Genomic DNA, 20,874 nt, shown 5'->3' with positions numbered 1-20,874 from the left:
TACTTTCTTCGCAATCACGTTTGACGCGCTTGTTTCGTTCGTTTCTGGTCAAATTGAGTCCAAATCTCGCCAATCGAACGCAGACAGCGCTCTGTTTGGTTATGAGCGGTGCGTTAATGCGGCGCTAACGAGGATTGATTTTCCGTGTCGCGATTCCGGCCCGATCTCGGATGGCGCCGCGGTGACAACCCCTGACTCTCACCGTCGCTCGGTGAGGCGCCACCATTTCGCTAGGCCATTTGCATACATCGACCATAAAAGCGTGGTGTGGATAGGCGCAGCCGCAGTTACGCGCGCGCGCGCCACAGGCTCATTCCCACCGTCATCATCGTCCTGATGATGATGCAAAGTGATCTTCTCTCTCCCGTTGGGCCGTCGCGCATCAATAAATTTGCATCGGCGACGGACCACGCGAAAGCGAAGCAGAAAGCTTTGGAATTCGACCAAACGGCGCCGGAAGTGGTCACGAAGGTCCGGGGCTTGCGCCACCTCAATTTCGCTTTCGATTTGATTCTCGTTTTTTCAGTCGCTTTCAAGGTTGATTTGAAAAAAAAAGCGAGGCGCTAAGACCCCGTAAACCCGTGTCATTGTCACCCGGCGGGTGGGTTGGTGGGTGGTGTGGTGGTGTGTATTGCCGCCAAGCGGCATTTAAAACATGTCAACCGGCAAGCGGCAAATGAGGTTGAAGTTTGATCGCCGGTGGTCGCCCTCAGAAACGCAATTGTTTGCTAATCGAGTTGCGCATTCTTTCTTCTCGGAAAAAATTAACCCACGCTGCTGGGCGTTCGGTTTTTATGTTGGCACATCCGCTCGGCCCCCCGGGGGCCGGAGGGTGGAATTAAAATAAGTTTCAATAGACATCGACACCGACAGACGCCCGCTCCTATTGCACAGGATCATTTGCATTTGCACCACATAACGCCTGAGATGAGCCAGATTTCCATTTCCAGCATGCGATCGGGCTGATAGGGCATTTATGGGGGGGCCAGCGAAACAATTGCCGCCAGCGACCTTCACCGAACCAGGGGTGTAAAAATGTAAGTGTTTCGAAATCGCCAACTCGCCTGTGGCGATTGACACACTTTTCGGAGGCGGCGGGCGGACTATATTTAATTCTTCGCTCACCAAAATAAGCATGGATCACCGCTGATCGCGATCGGCCGAAGCTCGTGAAGTTGGCAGACTTCGGCGGAATCCCAGGTCCCTGGGGCCAGGAGGAGAGAAACATTGTTTCGTGTGACGTGTCAAACACCAGCGATCATCGCGCGTTGGCCACATCGCGATGGAAAACCCTCGCGCCTCACACACTTCCGTCGTCACGGTCTACTTGTGGTGACCACCGCCCTGACCGACCGTTCGGTTTTCCCTTTTTCCGGTTGCAATTGCAGCGACCGTCGGGTCCGGTGACCGGAACCGACCGGCCGGAGGTGCCGGAAACCCCACCGAGAAGAGACGGAGGTTCAAGCGTTGGAGCGTGGCTCTTAATTAAAATGCACGCCACACGTGAAAACTGGTTGGCCAGCAGGAGCAGCAGCCACTTCCGCAGTGGAGCTCTATCAGCTGTCATCTTAATTACGCTGGAAACCCACTGTCAATCGGTTCCGGGCCGGGTAATTGATTGCAAACGTGGCACTTTCTTTTACCACCACCAAGAGGCTAATTGGTGGCTTTCGCTTGGAGCGAAGGATGCCCCGCACCCGCGAGAACCGGAGTTTCGGACGTACGATCGCCGAAAGTCTTCTGGTGCAGATCCAGACGGAACACTCCCGTGGGGTTCTGTTCGGTTGCCCTTTCGGACTAATTGGGCAACCGGCGAGCGAACCGGAGACGTACGTCGTCTCAGGCGCGGGAATGTAAATCACGTTCGGTTCGGGGGCGAGCTGTGACCTTTCGATGGCGGAATAAATGGCGGATCTCAGGCACTCCTTCCAGGGGCACTGGTGGATTGTCTGTTCGCAATCGAGCATTGCAACATGTTGCCATTTTTTGGTGGCTTCTTCTTCTTTTGCGAACTGCCAAACCCTCTTGCGGAGCGTGATCCGAGTGACACTGTTGGCAGCAGGATGTCACGACGGCGGGAGTGTATCGGGTCCGGATCGTGGCAACGTCGATCGATCGCTTGATAACGCTGGCAAGGTTTTCCCCAGGAGAACTGATTGAATTTATGCACACCACACGACCGACGAGATCGAAGATGCTGGCCCAACGCAAGGGAGTCGCAGACTGTTCCGAGTGTGTGCAGGCTCATCTCATCTTTCTACTTCGACTGGGAAGTGACTGGACACTTATCGGCAAGACTCCTCAACTTGGCGTCATCATCGATGCGCGTCGCTGACAGGTCGACCTGTCATCAGGAGCGATAGAGTGCCGCCGATAGCCGCTGAAGATGGCTCTGAGACGGAGATGCGATCGTCACGCGCGGTTCCTGATACCCGATCGGAAGGTCACAGAAAGTCTTTGAGGAGATCGAGCGCCACCTCGAGCGGAGGACCTGTTGTCACTTTCCTATCGGATGAAATCCTTGTTTTCTAATGCTCGCCAATCCTTCAAAAGGCTTGCCGTACCGTACCAATTAGCTTACGCGACACAAGCAAGTCACCCAAATGTTTCACCGAATGGTGGTGGAACGGGAAATTAAGCCATCGCGACAACCGACCGCCTGTTGGAACCCCCAAAAATGGCCAACCCTCGGAGCGATCGTTAAGGGAAGCCCCCGTGGACTGGACTGACCGCTGGCTGGCTGGCTGGACACAATTTATTATGATTACACTTTACGATGTTTTTGCCACGAACCGCGCGCCCGTAACGGGGGACCATCAACTTACTTCCCGCTGTGTTTTACTACTGTGACCAAAAACAAACGGAAACAGCGGGTTTTCTTTTATTATCAAATCTGTGGCCATAAAAAAATACCGGATTTTTGGAGAGACAATTGGTTGGTTCCTGTGGCCATGTGACTTTTGGGCTAAACTCGCTAAACTCAAGAGACCGATCCGTGGACAACTCTTTAAAGCCAATAGTTGAATTAGTAAGGATTCTTTTAAAGGTGATGACATTTTTGAGTTCAAATCCCCGACATTTTTCGGCCACAGTACTCTACATTGCTGTCGCTTTCGCTTGATTTTGGAATGACCACAACACGCCGAAAGTTTGCGCTTCAACCAACTCCCCTTTGGCGGCGGTAAATCAGTGTTGACGGCATTTTTCACGCGAAACGTCCTCGTCGTCGAACGAGGAAAGTTTTCCGATCCGGAACCCCGGCCAACTCGTGACCGGCGCTGCGTGTAGGAAGCGCCTCAGCCCCACTAATTAGGTGTTTGTGTGTCATCACGAGACACAACACCTTTCTTCCCCGTTTTCGTTTCATTGTCGCTCATCCCGCTGACCAACAGCATCTGAGAAACGCTGTCTTATGGAGGGTTTTGTATCGATTTACGTAACATACACCGTCGCCAGCGTATCGATGGCGCTCGGATGGCGGCCGGTTTTTTTGGCATGCGAAATTAGAAACCCCCACAAATTAAACAATCCGACGGCACACGGGTTTTTGTGGGGGAGACATTTTCCTTTCTTCCCCGGGGGCGGCGAAATTCAATCGCGCGGCCAATAAGGGGTTCCAACTTTTTGGGGGTCGTCATCATCCCCCGCGAAAGGATGAGTCGCGTCGTGAAAGTTTGCCCAACACAAAACCCAAATGGACCCCATAAAATGGATCGACCAGCCAGCCATCGGAGGATATGTAAATACGGGGTCCAACTAGCCAGTCCAACGAGTGATCGTGTCGTGGGTGACTTAATCCGCCCGCCACTTTCGCGCCGAGGATTGATAATGGCGCTTCGCGGTCCATCCGACTGGTTTTTGCTACTTTTATTTTACTTTCAATCGTCCCCGGGCCTGCCGGGCCGAGGTTTGTGACTAATTTGTGAACTTCTCCGAAGCAGTTAAGCGATCCCAATTAATCGCCCAACTGCGCGGTCACGGCGTGCCCACCGGAGAGGAGCGGAATCGATGACGTGGCCCGTGGAATGCACCGTGGAGTTCCGATGGTAACTTTCTAAAACGGGGCGACAACAACAGCCAGCCAGCCGACCCACCGAATTCCTAAAACCGAAGCTAAACGCCCCCCGGTAATGGGCAATCTCTAAGCTCCGGTCGAGGAGCATCATCTTCGCTCTCGAGACCCGCCGGAACGTCCCATCGACCGGGCACACGTGGTCCGGTACTTTTACTTTCTTCACCTCTCAGGCGTGGAAAATGCGTCTCCCAAAAATCGGTGCACGGTCACCGGCCAGCACTTCGTTTGCTCTTAAGCACACTCCAACCAAAGGAAAAGGTCCGAAGGCGCCGGTCTCCATTTTCTACGTCCGGCTGGGGCAGCGGTCCTCCCGATGGGTTCCGGGTCCATAAAGCACACGGTCCGTGAGCGCGCATTCTCCGACGGAACCGACGGGACGTGCGATGGAATCGGAATTCAACCGAAGCATGGCACAAAACAGCTCCACTGTTCACCGTCGGTTAATTTTTATGTGCAGAAAATGTCACCGCTCGGCACACTTCTTTATGGCCGAGACGACGCTCCCTGCGCATATTCCCAAAGTCGTATGTGACGGGCATGCCACATTCTGGGCCGTATTTCCCGGCGGGACCGGCGACTTTACGGGGCTATTTTTGCCGTTACTGACGGGTTCGTTAGTGTGGCCTAGCCGGGATGGCCATCTTCCCCGAGCCATCAGCGCAACCAACATTCACTTTTCGTTTATGAGCTGTGGCCCCGCCGTGTGAGGGCGCATAAAACCGGCAGGCTCCACGTTTCCGTATCGGTTCCGATGCCGGTGCGGATCGGACACTCTCCCGGTGTCAAAGAAAAGTGCAGTTGCAATGAAAATGAAAGTTCTTCTTCCGTTTGCGCCGGGCTTGGTTTCAGCAGCCCCTCGGGGGCTGAAAAGTGTGGGAAAAAGGTGAAGCCGACCCCGGCTCAACGGAAAAAGGCGGGTCAAGAGATGTCTTCTTCACGGTCGAGAGCCGCGGTGGCCTCTAAACAGTCAACTTCCTTGCTGACGACTCGCGCAAATCGAATTCACGGAACGCGGATGATTCGTCGCAATTGGCCGGTTCGTGGGGCCCACCTTCGAACCCAAATTTGAAGATTGGCGTTTTCGGAATCGCTTTAATGAGTGGCCCATCATTACGGCGGCGGCGGCGAGCTGGCCAATGAAAAATGCAAAAATCCGCGACCGCGTGCCATGAAGGAAATTATGGAAAACCCGGCAGCAGCAGCGATCCATAATTATTAACATCAACGCCTCGGCGGTTCGGACCGTGCTCTTCGACGCCAGTTAAAGTCGCCCGTGGCCCGCGAGACCGTGTGAATTATTGATTTCGGTTGTGGCCAGTTTTTGTGAGCCTCCTCAGCGCCACTGGTCATGGTGTTTTCTTCGGCACTTTTCTCACTTCTGTTCCGGTTCGGTACCGGTCGTGTGCCGTCTTTTGTCTCGGCCGGGCGTTTGTAATCGGCTTTGATTACGCCATCGCCCGCTGGGAGCTAATCGCGTGGCCACGTCGTGTCCGGTTAGATCATCCACGACGCCGAATTCCGTTTTCTTCGCGATTTACTGTCACTGTCTCGAAGTTCGCGCAAAAGGCGATGCGTTTTATGAGGCCGATACCGTAAAGTTTATATGCGTCTGCTAATCGACGAACCTAAAAGCGTATTTTTGCGGCATTATTAAACGGTTTTTTTGGCCGCCATTTTGGGCATTTTTCTGTTTTGCCTCACAACAAATGATACGTGTTATGAGCCGCCATCATCAGCATAATTTTAAAATGAAGACGAGAGTGTGGCACGCGGTTTTTTTTGGCTCGTACCGAAGCTTTCTCGAAAGCCGGGCCCGGGTGGTGTGTTTATTAACCACTTTGGCTGATGTTTTTTTTTCGGATTGGATTTTCGATTCACGGCGAAAATGGATGGCAATTGACGGATGGGGCGACCCACAAAAAGGCGTGCCAGCAGAGGGGGATCCGGTTGGGGCTATCGATCGGCTTAATTGATTCACTCGGATTGTCGATAGTTTAGTGTTGATTATTTGTATGCTCCACCCGAATGTGGTGAGCCGATAATTGGCTCGTTCTGTAATTGCAGCGCACTGGTTTATTGTAAAGAGTAATCTGGTAACCCGCCATTTAAGGTGTCAATTTTGTGAGGAGAAAAACACGAATCGGTACGTACAGATCTGACGATTGATGATCGATATATGATCGACACCACCATCGGCGTTAAACGTTGATTGGATCGATTTTGGGTGCCCATTTTCAGGCACTACCGTCCGCAATCAATGTGCGCGCGAGATAAATTACCGAATACACTTGACATTGAAGTGGAATTATGTATTTGCCTACGCAAGAGCGCCCACAGGCAAACTCATTACAATGCCCGCTTCGAAGAAAATGGTGCCGAAAATGGCCAAACCAGCGCCGCGGCTAGGTGCCCATTAAAATGGCTTCCCCCGGAGCATTACCGTGTGCCTGGTAATGAAACCGCACGTTTCGAGGTCTCTAGCTCCTCGCGCGGCTCTGGTTTGATTTCCCACAGCCTTGTCCTTAGCTCGTGGATTTGGGGCAATTTTTGGCAGCTCCAAAAACCAACGCGCCAGGGAGTGTGACGTATGTGTGCTGCGTTCGAGCAGGTCCCCCCTCCTTTCGAAGGCCACAACCATCATCTTCGTCGTCGAGGTGAAGGGTCAGACCTCCATCCGGTGGCCCATGGAGGCGATAATTCTCGGCCCCCGAAATAGGTTTTCCCGCAGCACGCACGGAGTCTTCTTCTCTCATGGGAAATTACCGAAAGGCACCGAAGGCCGATTCTCATCGTGCCGTCGAGCAGAGTTCAAACGACCCACCGAACCGAACCAGATTTAAAGACGGTTCAATTACGGGCAGAAGAAACATAACCTACAATTTGGTCCTCTCCAAAGCGGGCGGCCCATCGCTCGGTGTATTTGCATGTAACTGATTCAATGATGAGAGAAGGCACAGTGGCCGCCGGAATCCGGAATCCCGGGAAGAAATCGCCGAGCGTCCAATTGGAGTAAAACAAACAAACAATCCACCAAATGACACCGCACAAATTCCTCTTTTCTGTGAGGCCCGCCATTGTTTGTCGGGGGGGAACAAATACACTATCGTTTTCCTGCAACAAAACGCTCTCCGTTCCGCTGTGAAGAAGCGGTAATTTCACTCTTTTCGAGCCCCCCAAAAACGGCGCGGGGAGAAAATAAAAACACCATCTCCGAACAGAAATTTATGGCGCTGGTGCGGCTTTGGTGTATCAACAAAGCGTTCCCAAAGGGGCCGTGGGCCGGCCACCATAACTTTCAATCTCATCTCTCATAATTATGCGATCACATTGTTTTCACCGGCCTGCGTTGCCAATAGCAACGAATGACGAAGGAAAACAGAACGTGCCGCGTCCGTCTTCTGGCGACCTTTGCCGGGCGCTCGGGTTGCTGTAACATGTGAGGAGCGATTTCCTATCACGGCCCAGCTGTCAGGTTGCGTGTCGCGCAATCAAATCCCATTCCCCCTTTCGGGTGACTAACAACGGCCTGGATGGTGGAGCCAAAATCATAGCAACCATTGGGGTGCTGCGCTTTTACTTTTATTAAGCGACAGTATTTTTTGGTGAGCATTGTTTACAGCAATCGACCAGCACGCTAATTCGGCCGCTGGTTTAACGGAGCAGGAAGTGTGTACCCGGCATTAAGTAATAAAATCAGGGCAGCGATATCACGGTAACCAGATCCCGAAAATTGCTCCCGTCTTGCGAAAACGCTCGTTCCATTGTGATCAATGGCCGCCCCGGGCGGGGAGGTATCAATTTGCAGACTCTCCATCATCGCCGGTCTTATTAACACCCGAGCGCCCCACGGGGCTTCGCATAACCCGATGATTATGATTGTTGGGCTGCGCGCAGTCACCGGGTGAGTGAGGAAGGTTCGGTCTGCGTCGGATTTCTCCCGGGCCGGGTAACAATTATGTAATTTAGCCCTCTTTATGTTACCCGCGTTACCATTAGGCGCTGGGGCTGCTGGAATATCGAAGACACGATCGCACGGAAGTGTCACGATGGGGCGAAAAATGGACGTTCGGTCACTCTGTTGAGATTGAGTGGGTCAGAGGCGAAGCCGACACCCGGCTGCATCCATTCTGGAGGGCCTTCGGGAGGCTTCGATTCTTAGTGCTTTAATTTTATGTGTGGTGGAGAAGACTTTCAGTTTCATATGCGCGAAACCCGCCGTAACATTGCGCAACCCGGCGCCCCCGGCCCTAAAAGATGCGTTTCTATTGTTTTCGAACCGGTGCACCGGCGGCGATGACCCTTGGCGTCTTGGGACGGCACGGCATCGCTGCGTGCTATTCCCTGGGCTGGTGGGAAAATAAACTTTCGTTTGTTTGGCGGTTGGAATCGGTGCCAACCGAAGCATGCAAGCGGCGCCGGGTGACGCCATCGGCCCCGGCTTTTGGCATTTGGCTTCGTCCGGCAGAGCGGGCACGCGTTGAAGCGTGAAATCTTCGTGGGCATTCTTGGGAGAGGCAACCCACCTAAACCCCCTGTGTAGGTCACCGTATCGCGTGGCACGGAAACGCATCGCACGATATGGTGGCCCCGTAACGCTGCATGAATGTTTTATTAATTCACGTTTTTTTCACATTGGCATCTTTTTATTGACAGAAATTGCGACATATCAGCGAGCAACGCAGAGCAACCGATGCATCATCAACCTTTTGCCTGGAACGGCCCAGTAGCAGCAGCAGCAAAGTGATTGCCAAATGGCGACGTGCTAAACGGTGAACTTATTTACACTCTCTGCCGAAATAAGCGCACAAACAAAACATATCGTTGGCCAAACCAGTAATGCCGTGTGCGTGAGCATCGTCGTACGTTAACGAGAACGTACGCCATCGATACGGCGATCTTCACACTCCTCACAACGCCACGAGTTGTGATATTTTTTCCGAAAAACGGAATCCAACACGACCACCGAAAGAGCCAACGTCAACGAAAGTAAAACCCATCATCTTATCAAACAAAATGGCCCTACTCGGTCGGCGGAGATCCTCGTTCCTGAAGCTGGCGGCCCTGTGCGGTGTGCTCTGGTTTATGGCCGTGTTTGTACTGTACTCGGACGACGGAAGCCGCGCAACGGCAACGGGCCCGAGTGGTAGCGGTGGATCGGCCGCCAGTGGTGGAGCAGGATCCGAGTATGAACCACCACGCCGGTTAGCCCTCGAGGGCATTCGGAATCGGTTCAATCAGTTCATGGAAAACGCCCGGCAGGATGCGAATCGGCCCGATCCGGCCGAACAGCCGGAGGAGGCGGAACCGGAAGACGAGCAGCAGCAGCAGGAGCAGCAGCGGGACGTGAAGTTTGTGGACCGCAACGAGCTGGTGGAGGACCGGGACGAGGGAGGAGCCGATCTGGAGGAGCCACCGGTGCTGAAGACGGTCAAGCACGTTCCCTCAAAGTCAAGCCGGGGGCCGGAGAACTCACCGGGTGGTGGTGGTGGTGGTAAGCTAGGATAATGGTGCTCCTGTCCTTGGATCTAATGTTATGCTTTTGCCCCTCGCGTAGCTCTACAACTTCCCGGTGTGATTGCACCACCCGCTCCGGATGGTCCGGGGGAGCTGGGCAAACCCGTCGTCCTGCCGAAGGAGCTTTCGCCGGATGTCAAAAAGCTTGTTGATGAGGGGTGGGCCAACAACGCTTTCAACCAGTACGTAGCGGACATGATCTCGATCCGGCGCACGCTGCCAGACCCGCGCGACGCGTGGTGCAAGGAACCGAACCGTTACCGGGACGATCTGCCACCGACGTCCGTCATCATTTGCTTCCACAACGAGGCGTGGTCAGTACTGCTTCGAACCGTGCACTCGGTCCTCGATCGATCCCCCGAACATCTGGTGAAGGAAGTCATCCTGGTCGACGATTTCTCCGACATGCGTAAGTGGAGGGAACGGGAAGAAGTGACATCGATGGACGCTATTAACTGGACTCTTTTTTTTGTTGGCTTTCAGCGCACACACAAAAGCAGCTGGAGGAATACTTCCTGGCCTACCCGCGGGTGAAGATCGTTCGGGCGAGCAAACGGGAGGGTCTGATCCGCGCCCGGCTACTCGGAGCCCGCCACGCGACCGCACCGGTTCTAACGTACCTCGATTCTCACTGTGAATGCACCGTCGGTGGGTAGTCCTTTGCGAGGCTTCGCTTAACGCCCTCCAGAATAGTTGATCTCACCCGTTTCTTGGTCTTCGCAGGATGGCTGGAACCGCTCCTGGACCGTATCGCACGCAACTCGACGACGGTGGTCTGCCCGGTGATCGACGTGATCGATGACAACACGATGGAGTACCACTACCGCGATTCGGGTGGTGTCAACGTCGGTGGCTTCGACTGGAACCTCCAGTTCAACTGGCACGCGGTGCCGGATCGTGAAAAGCGGAAGCATAAAGTAAGGCTCACAGTATGACCCGAAAGCGGACCGATAACTCCTTGCTTCTAATCGTCTTCTAGAGCCCCGCTGAACCCGTCTGGTCCCCGACGATGGCCGGTGGTCTGTTTGCCATCGATCGGGCTTTCTTCGAGCGGCTCGGTACGTACGACTCCGGGTTCGACATTTGGGGTGGTGAAAATCTGGAACTATCGTTCAAGACGTGGATGTGTGGCGGATCGCTCGAGATTATTCCGTGTTCGCACGTGGGACACATCTTCCGGAAACGGTCGCCATACAAGGTACGCGCATCATACGCTTCGTGAGGTCGCGTTAAGGGGGAGTAGATTAATCGGATCGATTGGAATATACTTTCGGCAGTGGCGAACGGGCGTCAATGTGATCAAGCGCAACTCGGTGCGACTGGCGGAGGTGTGGATGGACGAGTACGCTCAGTACTACTACCAGCGGATCGGCAACGACAAGGGCGACTTCGGGGACGTGAGCTCGCGCAAGAAGCTGCGCGACGAGCTGAACTGCAAATCGTTCCGCTGGTATCTGGACAACATCTACCCGGAGCTGTTCGTACCGGGCGATGCGGTAGCATCGGGCGAGGTAATGATCGGTTACGTTGGGCTTCTGTCTTCGAGTATGGCGATTCGATTGTTGTCAATTGTTTCCACCGCCGCCGCCACCGCAGTCGTGGCTGGGAGGGGGCGAAAACAATTGGCGATGTCGAAACGAAGTCCAGGCCAAATCAAACCAATTACACAGCCACTGACAATCTACTTCTAAAATCCCAAAACCGAATGATGCCGACGAATTAGGTAAGGAACAGGGGTTACGGTAATCGTACCTGTCTGGATGCCCCGGGCGGCAAGAGGAACCTGCGGAAACCGGTCGGCCTGTACCCGTGCCACAACCAGGGTGGCAATCAAGTAAATAGCGTTTTCATTCACTTCGAACCTCCAGAGATCCCCGACGGGCACACGTCGTAACGTAACGAACGGAATGGGGCCCTGGAAGCAGATTACCAAGCACCACCTCGCGATCCACGCGATCGGATCGTCCTCGTCGTCGCAACGTTCTATTTTGATTTTTCCTCTCGCGGCGGGGTTTCTCGCTTACGCGATCGTCGAAGTCTTTCGTTTGAAATCGCTGCTTTTACAGTCGTTTAATCGATTTATCGTTTTCTTTTCCTTTCTTTTCTTTCTGCCCAACGTGTGCCATTGTGTTGTAAACCGGGTATTGCGCGAACTCCCCCACGAACCCAACTGTGACTGACCAACACCAACCATCAACATCCACCACTGTACAACACTGACTGTGTACTACTGTGTACTACTACTACTACTACTATCCTGCACGTTGAACGATATCCGCACCCTCTCTATTCTACTCCTCCCTCTGCCATTGGCCCACTCGAACCGAACATGCCAAAACCAAAAACCGAGCAGATCCGGAACCAGTGGTCCCAATTGTGTATTGATTCGGCGGCTAAACCCGAGGACATGCATTCGCCGGTGGGCGTCTGGCCCTGCCACCAGGCCGGCGGTAACCAGGTACTGTACACACCACTCCCCCCCAGCACCACCAACGCACGTTGTCGCACAGCAACACGGAGACGTTTTCCTTCTCTACAACGCCTGCCTAACGCACTCTCTCGCTGCTGCTGGGCTTGTCCTCTCTTAGCGCTGGGCTTTACTTGGAACCATTCGGCGGTTCATATTAACAGGGCTTAACAGGACCAGACACACTGGGAACGCTTGTAACAAGGACTTGGAAGCCATACACACTGAACACTGACCTATCAGCTTATTGCTATTTAAACCACATCGGTGAAGAGACATAACAATCTTTGGTATGATCGTATCACATAGTTCTATAGCTATCTGTAGCTTCATTTCCGGAACGTCGGTAAGATTTGTCCCTTTAACTGAACCCACAACGAATCAGGCTAACACGAAAAATAGCTGTAGCTGAGCTTACTAACCTTTAAAACATTGCCGGTTTGCGCCGCTTTTAGATTCCACGATCCCTATCCGATTCCAGGCGCGTAGTCGTAGTCGTATTTTGTAGTATCATATCAACATCACCACCACTCTTTTCGGTAAAAAAAAAATCACATTTAACAGCAAAGCCAGTGCCTTGGCCAGTGGCCTCAGGATCACCTCAAGCAAGTAAAGATCACACGTAGATTGTGCATCACCGGTTTCTCTTCTTTTCTGAACTCACCACCCCGGAGCTAGCCATTAAAATGATCAACCGAAATCACCATTTTAATAAAATTCACTTATCGTGTGACGACTGCTTGCTGCCTAAAGCAGGCTTCTTTTGACCCTTGACCTAAGACGGGTAGCTAAAAACCCCGGAACCGAACTAGACTTCTACCACAGACCGAACCGTCGTACGCTCTTTTGACCCTGTTACGCACTGTACAAGGACCGTTTTCTATCACTTTGGCTTTACGTTTCATCAGTTTTGTTTGTTCTAGCAGCGCATAAACCCGACTCGACACGTTGTACCTGTAAGTTTTACGTGAAACCCCCCTGTCAAAAAAGCGATCCCATAGAAAAGGGAAGCAAATTGTAAGCTTAAATTTTCTCGATGGTGATGATTGGTAAACTGTGAATCCTTCCCCGCTGTAAATATAGAGAACGTTGTTGCTGCGAATTGTTCTTTCTCTCGCTTTACGTACACCCTCCTACGAAATGTTGTGCAATGTTAGCCTGCCCACATCTCAACTTGCTAGCGTGGTATGGTGTCCAGTACCTTCCCCCCAGAAAGTAGATTAACCCAACAGCGTCCTCTTCCTGTAAGCGAGTGATCAATCTCGGCTCGGCGTAATGTAAGAGAATTTCATTTGTGACGTGCCATTTGTGCTTTCGTCGTACAACCAACACAAGCCTCACACTTACACAGATTCGGAAATTGACAAGCATTCATGGGGTCCATGTGTCCGCGTCCAAAAGACGTCGTCCAAAAATCGCACACGAAACACCAAACCAAACACAAACACGCACACTTTTTTTTGGAAGGATCGAGTTGGGTATAATGTGTTCCCTCTTTTTACTGTCCACCATTGGCCAACATCCTCTACTTGCAGATCTTTGGGGACGTACCGGATCAACACATGTTCTCCCGAGTACGTAGTGGTGTTCCCATTGGCATATTGCTCTGTCTAGCGTTTCGGTCCCCTTATTTGGTTCATATTTAAATACAAAAAATTCAACACACAAACCATACACACATACAAACATGCATGGGATGATCGGGACGTCGCAGGGACGTCCCCGAACCGGGAACTCCTACTAATCAGCCACCACCACATGGGGACAAAAAACACGCGACGCGGCTGAAACGAATGAAATTCTCTTCATATGATCCTTTCTTCTACTGAAACGTTTGTTACGTTACCTCGGAACCGGAACGAGTGCTCTCGGGCGGGGCGGGCACAAGCTGGGGACGGAGCACCAATAATGACGCTCTTCTTTTCTTACTTTTCCTTTCCTGAAACACCCCGACAACACTTAACTCCCAAATCCAGTACTGGATGCTGAGCAAAACGGGCGAAATCCGGCGGGACGAAGCGTGCCTGGACTATGCCGGCGATGACGTCGTCCTGTACCCGTGCCATGGTTCCCGGGGCAACCAATACTGGAACTACTCGGACGAAACGCACCTGCTGCGGCACGGTTCCTCGGACCGGTGCCTGGCGATCAACGAGGCGAAGAACAAGCTGATCATGCAGGACTGCAACGCGCTGGTCGAGGCGCAACGGTGGAACTTCCAGAACTACGACTCGAGCAAGCTGTGAAACTCGGCGGACCAACGACTGAGCTCGGGACGGTGGAGTGGCCCGAACAACGGGCCAGCGAAAGATTGGCGAGAGACCATCGTATCCCCAACATCAATGTCAACGGCGAAGCATCTTCCTTAAGACTTCTCTAGTTGGCTCGAGCGCTTTCGAGCGCCTTCGAAACCGTGACCGCATCGAACCGAGATCGAGCAAACGGTTTCACTCTCTCTCTCTCTCACCCTTTCTCCTTCGGACGATCGAAGCGGATCGTCGTTGCACAAAACTACGTGGAATCGATCACGTAAAAAGAAGCGAAAAAATGACGCGCGAGTGAATTGATGTTTAAAATAATGTGATGTTTGATAAGTGTTAATAACATTCAGTTACGCTCGAAGAGGGAGCGTGCTCCGATCGCGCACCCCCTTGACTTGCCAAAATCTTCAAGAGAAATGCTCCGGAGAGGCGGCAGTGCATATTTAAAAAGAAGGAGGAAACGAAAGACTCTCCACCGGAGGGCCGCCGCGGAGTGTGGAAAATCGAACCGGAACCTTTTTCCGGGGCGAGGGTTTGTACATAGTTAAAAGCGAACGTGCGAACCACACTAGGAAAGTGTGGGTGCACCACACAAACACACCGAAACTTTGTAACTTTGTGGTCAGTAGGTGGTGCTGCTGCGCGCAGTGGACGGCAGAAATCGGTTTTATTCCAAGACAAGTTTAGTTGAATTCAGTCCCGGCCGCAACCGTAGCAATCGGTTTCCGTCGTCTTCTAGTGTAAGTTATGTTGAAGCGAGCCGGAACGGTCCTGTCCTCCCGGGTGCGGAAGAAAACAAAGCGAGGAGGAAAGGAGAGTTTGTTTTATTTAAAATGTAACCTTTGTTTGTTTGTTTGTTTTGATAGAGAAAATATTAGTGAGCGAAGAAATGTGAAATGCACATTATATTATACTGACTGCCATACAACAGCGAGCGAGCTGTGCGAAATGTGCGATTCGATTGCGCGCCCCAATCCGTGCAATGCCTACTTAAAAACGAGACAGAAAGCGAACTAAAGCGATGCAGACGAGCGACACGAAAATTCAACACAACACAATCATCGAGACTTAGCTACTCAAGATTTCAAACCCTCACTCTTTGAGCAACGCATCAAAAAACGTTGACCGAAAGACGACAATCCGTACGATGATCCCCGGAACCCCGGTGTGGTCCCGGCGAGACTATGCAAGATAGACCGGTTCCAGGCAACACCAGTTGCGCTTCCCCTTAGAATCGGCGTCCTTTCGAAGGTTTTCTTATCATTAATTACTTGTGTTACGTCAACGAACAACAAGCACGGAACGGAACATGCTCAAAAAATGTATACACAACGAAACGTCGCTTGGACAGTTTCTGGCCGTAAAAACCGGACGAACGACGAACGCGAATGAAAACATATCAATGTAAGCAACTCACCGTTGCTCAGCCACTTCCGGTATGCATGGTATCGAAAACAAAAATATATCGAGCGATATAGCGGCCACCGGCTATAGCCGTGTATTTTTCTAGTAAACCTGCCCAGAACCACAAGCAGTGAACAGGACGACAGGAGTAAACAACAATCCAGCAACCTTCCACTTCTACTCAGCAGCCGAGTTCCTGTTTTGTAAATCAGATTCATATCCAAGTTTTTAGATGATTTCTTACTCCGAATCACGGTAACAAATAGGAAGTTCCCCGAAACATATCGTCACTTTAAAACAATTAATATCACCAATGATAGCAATTGATCCACACCTAAGAGCTCTTCTTATTCTTCCACCTGCAACACATATCGTTCGACAGGCAACGACAAATTTGAACTAAGAACCACTAGGACCTGTTTTTTTAATGTTTGCTATCGTTAATCCGGTTGTGGTGCATGTGCCGAAGGTTCATCATACAATCGAACTGATCTAACCCACCATCATCACATGGGACCCGTTTGTTTGGATTGTTTTAATTAATAAACGTTAGCCAGACGTAAGTTAGTTGAATGATTTTTTTCGCAATCGAAACGCGTCCGCATCCATGGATCCTCTTTCTTCCACTCAACCGTTACACACGTAAAATAGATTAACGAAAACCGTGAAAGTCCGTCATGTTTGAAGAGAGGAATGCGCATGCATTGCTCTTAATGTGCCTTCTACAAAAAAAAACAAGCAAACACAACACAACCGCAAGAAAACGAAGTTAGGCGAATGTATCGAGGAAAGTTTACCAAGCCAATGGAATAGAACGAAGCTCAACTAACCAATCAAGAAGTGTGAATTACAATGAAAAACGGATGGTTTCCAAACAATGGTTCAACGCAATGACACAATTCCTTCAACCGTAGGCTTCCAAAACCGCAAGATGTTATATGATTAGCTGATATCTTTTCCAATCTACTTTTAGTTTGTTCTCGTAGCAAAACACGTAGCACGGTACGACTGCTACTAAAGGACGACACAATTGAGGCAAAATGTACTTTAATACGAACTGAGAAGCGAAAACTATCCTATAAACGCTAAACGATAACGGTTTGTGCCGTTTTGTATCCATACTCCAGGCGTAAGAGGGAGTGCTAAAATGTGTATATAATTATATCACAATAAACCAGAAAATATGAACACGTGAACGTGTGGCGTGGTGTGGCACACATAATCTGCAGGCACACAGAGCAGCAGCATACACAATAAAAACATATCTTTTACGAAACGAAAGTTACGAAACTCGAGGTAGAAACGACACGGCGGAAGCGTGTCTCGGCGTGTCTTGTCGAGCGCCCGATATCGAAAAGCGTGCAACGGAAAGAAAATACACAAAAAAATGGAATATTACACATAATCAACAACGTCAGGAGGTGGCTCAATTCCTGTGAGGAACAACGTGTCGAAGCTTTTATATGAAAAAATAAGGAAACATTGCTCCATTGATTTTTAAAGCATGTCTTAAATACATTCCACGAAGTAACACTAAACGAGTACGAGTTGTGTTTGTGAAAGCTCCTGTTTTTGCTCCCATTATCGTCAAGCTGCAGGGCAGAAAATGTGTTAGCGTTCGAAATCTATTCGAAAGGCATAAGCGGATACAGTCAACCGAAACCCAGCGAACGTGGAAGTAAAGTTAGGAACAGAAAATATCAGTGCGTGGCCAAACCTTGAGGAATCAAACCACAATACTGCGCGACAAACGAGAGCTGTAACAATAAAACAGAAACCGGAAACAAATTTTATTTCGAAAAATGGCGGCTCTTTTGTATTGCTCTTTTACATGGATGACAACGATTTTTGTGGAACGGTCTTTTTCCGTATCTAAAAACAGCTTTAGATCATATTGCGCGTGGTGCTTCAAAAGCGCCATCTATACGTCAACATGCCAAGCAACCTTTGCTTTGGTTCGTGTTTCCCTTCATAATGGCAATAAAGTTAATGAAGGGTTGCAGTACTCAACTTGTGTCTATAACAGACCTGACAAAGGAAAGGTTACTGAACCTGGAATGGCTCTGGTTTGACAGCTATAATTACAAACACATACACGCGCGTGCGGTTCGGCTCCATGCACGAACACCAACAAGCGAATGTTTACCAGCAGAAGCCAGCAAAAACCCGCCTTCCCCGCCCCAAAGTGAAGTGTCACTTTTGGGCTCCATTGCAAAAGCGGGGGGGAAGGATCCCGACTGCGCATGACCACCAGTGGCCACCAACCACCAGGCGTCTCCACCACAGGACGAGAAGCTTTTTGGGCCCAAAACTCATTCATCTTTGCATTGCCTGCCCACGGTCGGGCCATTCTGTTGGATGCTTTCGGCTGTGTCGGACGGAAAAGTTCCGTCTCTCGGTGTGCCCAGCGCCAGCATTGTGAGTGGTAGTGTGCGTGTGTAGGTTTTTCATTTTCTAAAATTTTCACCACAATTGAAACCGTGGTACCTTTGCCGAAAGCGGCACCGAGTTTGTCTTTTTCCTCGTCGGAGTGACACCTTTAAAGTGGTGCAATATGGAAGCATATGTTTGTCGGGTGGGCTGAAAGAAAGCAAAGAAAAAAGCAAACAGGGTGCTCTGGCCCCGGGAAAGTCGCCAACTGCTCGTGACTCGTTGGTCCTTTGGTGGCCTTAAAGAGGGGCACCTTAGAATCCGATAGGCAAAAGGTGTGTAGGATTTCGTGTACAATTAGTCCCGTTAATCCGTAGTGAAGAACGCAAGGTGCTCGGTGAGTGACGTAGCAGACACCAACCAGCCAGCCAGGGCGACAACTAGGAGGAGCGCAACAGCTCCATCGGTGTCTTCTTCGTTTTCTCGCTCTGCTAGCAGCAGTCTCGGCTCGCTGGTCGCGTGGCCAAACAGTGTGAGTGTAACGGAGAGAAGAAGGAACAGGCAGGCAGCAAAAGTAGTTTGGCCGCGTGTTCTACCGTGAGTGTGTGTTGGTGATACCCTACTACAAGTCCCCGTGGACGTCCTTTCGCCTCTTCTCGCCAGCAGAAAGCTGTCCCCGACGCGAGTGTCGGACCCGACCTACGCGACCTATCCTCCTGCGACCACTACCGCCCGCTCATCCCCGCACTGTAGCAACGCACCCACACTCACTCGTGCACGCACACCCTCACGGCTGCACGCGAGCCCCCACACATTTCCCGTCGGAACCCGTTTGATAGAAAGCTCGCAAAGATTGCAACAGGTTCGTATGCTTCATTGTCGTGGTGTGTTTGTTGTTGTTGTTGTCGTCGTCGTCATACCCATACACATCCTGTGGCGGGTCAGATCTTCGTGTCGGCCTCGTTTCTAGGTCCCCCGTTCTCGCGTCACCCGCCACTTCCGTTGTTGACGCGCACGGAGATTGCAGAGATTTTGATTGGTCTTTTTTTGCCACTCTTATTTTTATTCTTTTGTCCAACGACAATTTACGTCCTTATGGACCAGAACGGACCTGGTCCTGGTCACTTTCCCTTCCTGTCGAAGGGAGGATTCACGCTCCATTTTTACTTCCTTTCGTCTCGAAACGATGTTGCTAATGCGAAATACGTTGACGAAACTCAATTGAATGCCAATAAGGGAGCACCACACAGCTCGTAGGCCCCAGGTGCCGTCCGTTCCGGCCGAGTAGGCTGTCGGATGCTGCGAAGCGTTTCGTGGTGCGTAATTGCAAAATCGATTATCGCCCCCGATTGCGGCGATGAGATGGGCCCCCGTCGTGAGCGCAATTAGCAAATGGAAATCGGGTGCACAGGGCCGTGAGTGAGCTCGATTTGCTTGACCAGATGTGGGCACTAGCCCGAGACCTGGTGGACCTCGGGGGGAGGCTGATTCGGGTAGGCATTTGGTGAACGGATCGAGCGGAAGCATTTAATCGAATCCCTTTCCGGATTAGGCGTTGTTAGTGATGCTGCCAACAGGTGGTTGGACTAAGTTTACGGTTACATGACACGAGAGGTGTTGCTAATTTGAAATGTATTTCCGGAAATAGGAACGTACCCGAGTAGTAGACTCCAGCGTTTTTGGTTCACAGTCCAGCAGCACCTGAAATGAGGAATGGATTTTTGGTTTAGAACTAAATACTTGGATTTTATTTTGGTTAACTCAACTCGATTATATATTATGCACGAGAAGAAACGTCTGATGGTGCTAAGACTACTTGATCGAATACTTGGTTAGTTGCATTATGAATTGTGGAGTTGTCAACGATATCTAAGTAAACATTGATGTTTGTAGTGAAACGCGTTTGATTGGTTTTTAGTTTTCAAAGTGAGTGCAAATTAGGAATTTCATAGCAATTTCCAACCTTTTCTTCCTCAACTTTTCCTCACCCGTGCAGCAATAGAAATCACAGCTATGCCTGAAGTGTTGCCACTTTCTGGCATGGCTGACGCCGAGCCGGACTTGTCGACCTTCGAGAACAAGTCCGGCCTGGCGGAGGACATGAAGTTCCTCGCCTCGATGCCGGAGCTGTGCGACGTCACGTTTCTGGTGGGCGAAACGCGTGAACCGGTGTGCGCCGTGAAGGCGGTGCTGGCCTCCCGTTCACGCGTCTTCCAGAAGATGCTCTATCAGGCCCCGTCACCCCAGCGCAAAAAGGAACCGCCGCCACGTGAAAACAAGCTGCGTCTGTTCCTGAAGCGCTCGTCCGAACCGCTGCTGAATCTGCAGAATGCCGCCCAGCAGGTAAGACCGACGACCGAGCCCGGAGCAAGTGGATGGCTTGAGTTTTTTTCCCATTTTCGACGAATAAACCATCACATTTCATGGGACAGTTTGTAAATATGTACGCCAGTTTGCAGCTGGCTCCAAACCTGTGTTTGTTGTGTTTTATCATCCGCGGGTTCGCAGATTACCGTACGTCCTTTAGTTCCAAAAACCATCATTCGGCCCGTCCTTTATACGATTCGTTCCAAGTTTTGTAAATAATTCACAAATTGACCCGTGAAACGAGGAGTCAGATCTAATCCAGGATCTGGAGCAAAAACCGACCACAAACCAATCGTTCGTATCTCTCTCTCTCTCTCTTTTTCCCCCGTGTGCCGTCGTCTCCTGTGCCACCTTCAACACCTTGTGCCACACACGTCGCCCCAATGTCCACGCTTTACCGCCAAATTAAATTATCA

General features: G+C 51.1%; 2 protein-coding genes across 4 annotated transcripts in view; both read left to right on the top strand.

The window, feature by feature from the left end:
* The first annotated feature begins 9,088 nt into the window (after window positions 1-9,088).
* LOC131206476 (putative polypeptide N-acetylgalactosaminyltransferase 9) lies at window positions 9,089-14,488 on the top strand. Its single transcript, XM_058199038.1, has 9 exons — window positions 9,089-9,557; window positions 9,630-9,998; window positions 10,073-10,237; window positions 10,313-10,506; window positions 10,569-10,787; window positions 10,867-11,100; window positions 11,943-12,047; window positions 13,592-13,630; window positions 14,033-14,488. The coding sequence occupies exons 1-9, from the start codon at window positions 9,089-9,091 to the stop codon at window positions 14,300-14,302; spliced, it is 2,064 nt and encodes a 687-aa protein (XP_058055021.1). The 3' UTR covers window positions 14,303-14,488.
* Window positions 14,489-20,104: 5,616 nt separating this feature from the next.
* Window positions 20,105-20,874, top strand: part of LOC131216262 (serine-enriched protein-like) — a 3,064-nt gene continuing 2,294 nt past the window's right edge. For all 3 annotated transcript variants that reach the window (XM_058210707.1, XM_058210706.1, XM_058210708.1), the window contains exon 1: window positions 20,105-20,434. In XM_058210707.1, the coding sequence (XP_058066690.1) occupies window positions 20,105-20,434 (330 nt within the window). The remainder of the gene's footprint in view (window positions 20,435-20,874) is intronic.

The sequence above is a fragment of the Anopheles bellator genome, chromosome 1 (genome assembly GCF_943735745.2).
Source record: "Anopheles bellator chromosome 1, idAnoBellAS_SP24_06.2, whole genome shotgun sequence".
Classification (NCBI taxonomy): Eukaryota; Metazoa; Arthropoda; class Insecta; order Diptera; family Culicidae; genus Anopheles; species Anopheles bellator.
The sequence above is the reverse complement of the archived record's forward strand: the minus strand, read 5'-3'. Positions and strand labels throughout refer to the sequence as shown.